The 1,917-nt window shown below is 45.6% G+C and overlaps 1 protein-coding gene across 1 annotated transcript in view; it reads right to left on the bottom strand.

Annotated features, from left to right (window-relative positions):
* Positions 1-6: 6 nt before the first annotated feature.
* Positions 7-1,917, bottom strand: part of FAT1 (FAT atypical cadherin 1) — a 157,957-nt gene continuing 156,046 nt past the window's right edge. Inside the window, exon 27 of the mRNA XM_004696477.2 lies at positions 7-713. Coding sequence (XP_004696534.1) covers positions 85-713 — 629 coding nt within the window. The 3' untranslated portion in view covers positions 7-84. The remainder of the gene's footprint in view (positions 714-1,917) is intronic.

Genomic DNA, 1,917 nt, shown 5'->3' with positions numbered 1-1,917 from the left:
GCACTGCTGCCGAGAACAATGCGGGAGAGACGTCAATCGGCTCCAGGCTCGCCGAGTCCAGGCACTTTGGGGGGAGTGGGAGTGTCAGACTTGAGTATGCTGCTGGGGGTCTAGTGGCGGGATCGTCACCTCCTCAAAGTGGCCATCGTCTCCACTCTCATAGTCACTCATCATGACCTCGGACTCCACTTCGCAGCACGCCGACACATCCGAGCAGGAGGCTGTGGACGCGTACACGGACATGGGCAGGTTTTCCACGGTGGGGGCTTCAAAGTTCCGTTGATACCCTGGACCGTGAGGAGTGTACGGGTCTCTACAAGTACTATTCTCACCAGCGCCTGTTTTCTGAGGTTCAGACATATCGACGGGGTAGAAGTTGGGCAGGTACTGATTCAAGTGGAACCTCTGCCGGTTCCTCGTGGAAGAGCCCAAACTGCCCGCGGCGGGCATGTCTCTCGGAGGGTGTCTGGACTCAAACTGATCGCTGAATTCTGGAGGGAATGGTGGTAGTTCGTCAGGTGCGGGGAAGTCCTCTGGTGGTGGTGGAAAATCGCTCTCGATGTCGTAGCCCCCAGGGTAATAGTCTGTGTCAATGGCGTGGGGGTCTGCTGAGTACAGCGGTGTTTGTTCATCAATCACCTCATAGTTGGGAAACTCCTGTATGTCTGGTAGAGGAATGGTTGGCATCCAGTCCGATGTATCCCAGTGATACCCTTGGTGGGAAAAAGACAACACATGTCAGGGGGGTTTCTCCCAATCACCAAAGCAAGGGCAGTGTATCAACTAGAGGGCCAGCACCTTCACACATTACAGGTTCATCACTTGGGAAACCCTCTGTCTTCGCTCTGAGACTAGTCTCCTGCCCCTACCCTGTCTTCAGGACCTCTATGAACCAGATAGTGTTTCTAAAATAGGAACTTGCAGTTTTACATGTGCACCTAGCATGCATGGGAACAAAATCAATTCTTACAGGCAAGGTGTCCACATCTAAATGACGCAGCCACTTTCCCACAGTTATAACCATCCTTTCAACTGTCTTTCTGTAATTTCACGCTACAGTTATTAGTTCTGCTTTCCTAGAATCAGTAAATAAGTTTTAATCCTTCAGAAAGGACAAGTTGCTATTTAGTAACATGCCCAATACAAATGGATCTGCATGTAAAAAAATGGTGGGGGTGGGGGGTAGTTTACTTATTGGCTTTAAAAACTTACTAAAAATGTCTGATGTGCTAAAATTTAAAACTAAATATCCTTTGTAAAGATGCAATGCATTTAATATTAAACACTGTACTGTTTTTACTAACTTTAAACTGATTAACAGATTATCTTAATACAAAAGCATGCCTTCAAGTCAAGCAAAATACAACCAAACAAGCATTAAAAAATATGAAACCAGTCAAACTTGTTACTTTTCATACACTTTAAGCTACATAAAAGCATCATTATTTAAAAAAAAAGTCCTCCAAATTCAGGATCTTTTTTTTTTTTTTTTAACTTCATTCTTTTTCAATCCTTTGGCGGTGAGGGAGAGAGGGGTTAGGCACAAGGTGCTTAGAATGCACTAACTACTCAGTATTTAGTTACTGCTGCACACACACTGAGCAAACATGTGAAGCAAGTCAGAAATAAGGTCCACTCTATCCATGTGGTGGGGTTGATCTTTTTAGTGAATATCAACGAGCAACCGGCATGCATAAGTCACCTCGTGGTCTGCTGAGGTCAGGAGCAGCCAAAGACTCTTTAGGTGGCAGAGTAGAGAGAAAAGAAAACATTTGTCAATAAGATAGATAAATGGCTAAACGGCAATAAAGACGACTGCATAAAACAATGTGCACTGCTCATAAAGACCCGGTCAGCTGCACACCCTGCTCGATGTCATTATCTACGACGAAACTTCCCAACGCTGAGAGCGTACGC

Source organism: Echinops telfairi, unplaced genomic scaffold (genome assembly GCF_000313985.2).
Source record: "Echinops telfairi isolate 266 unplaced genomic scaffold, ASM31398v2 ScPeMD7_9;HRSCAF=40, whole genome shotgun sequence".
NCBI classification, from domain to species: domain Eukaryota; kingdom Metazoa; phylum Chordata; class Mammalia; order Afrosoricida; family Tenrecidae; genus Echinops; species Echinops telfairi.
The sequence above is the reverse complement of the archived record's forward strand: the minus strand, read 5'-3'. Positions and strand labels throughout refer to the sequence as shown.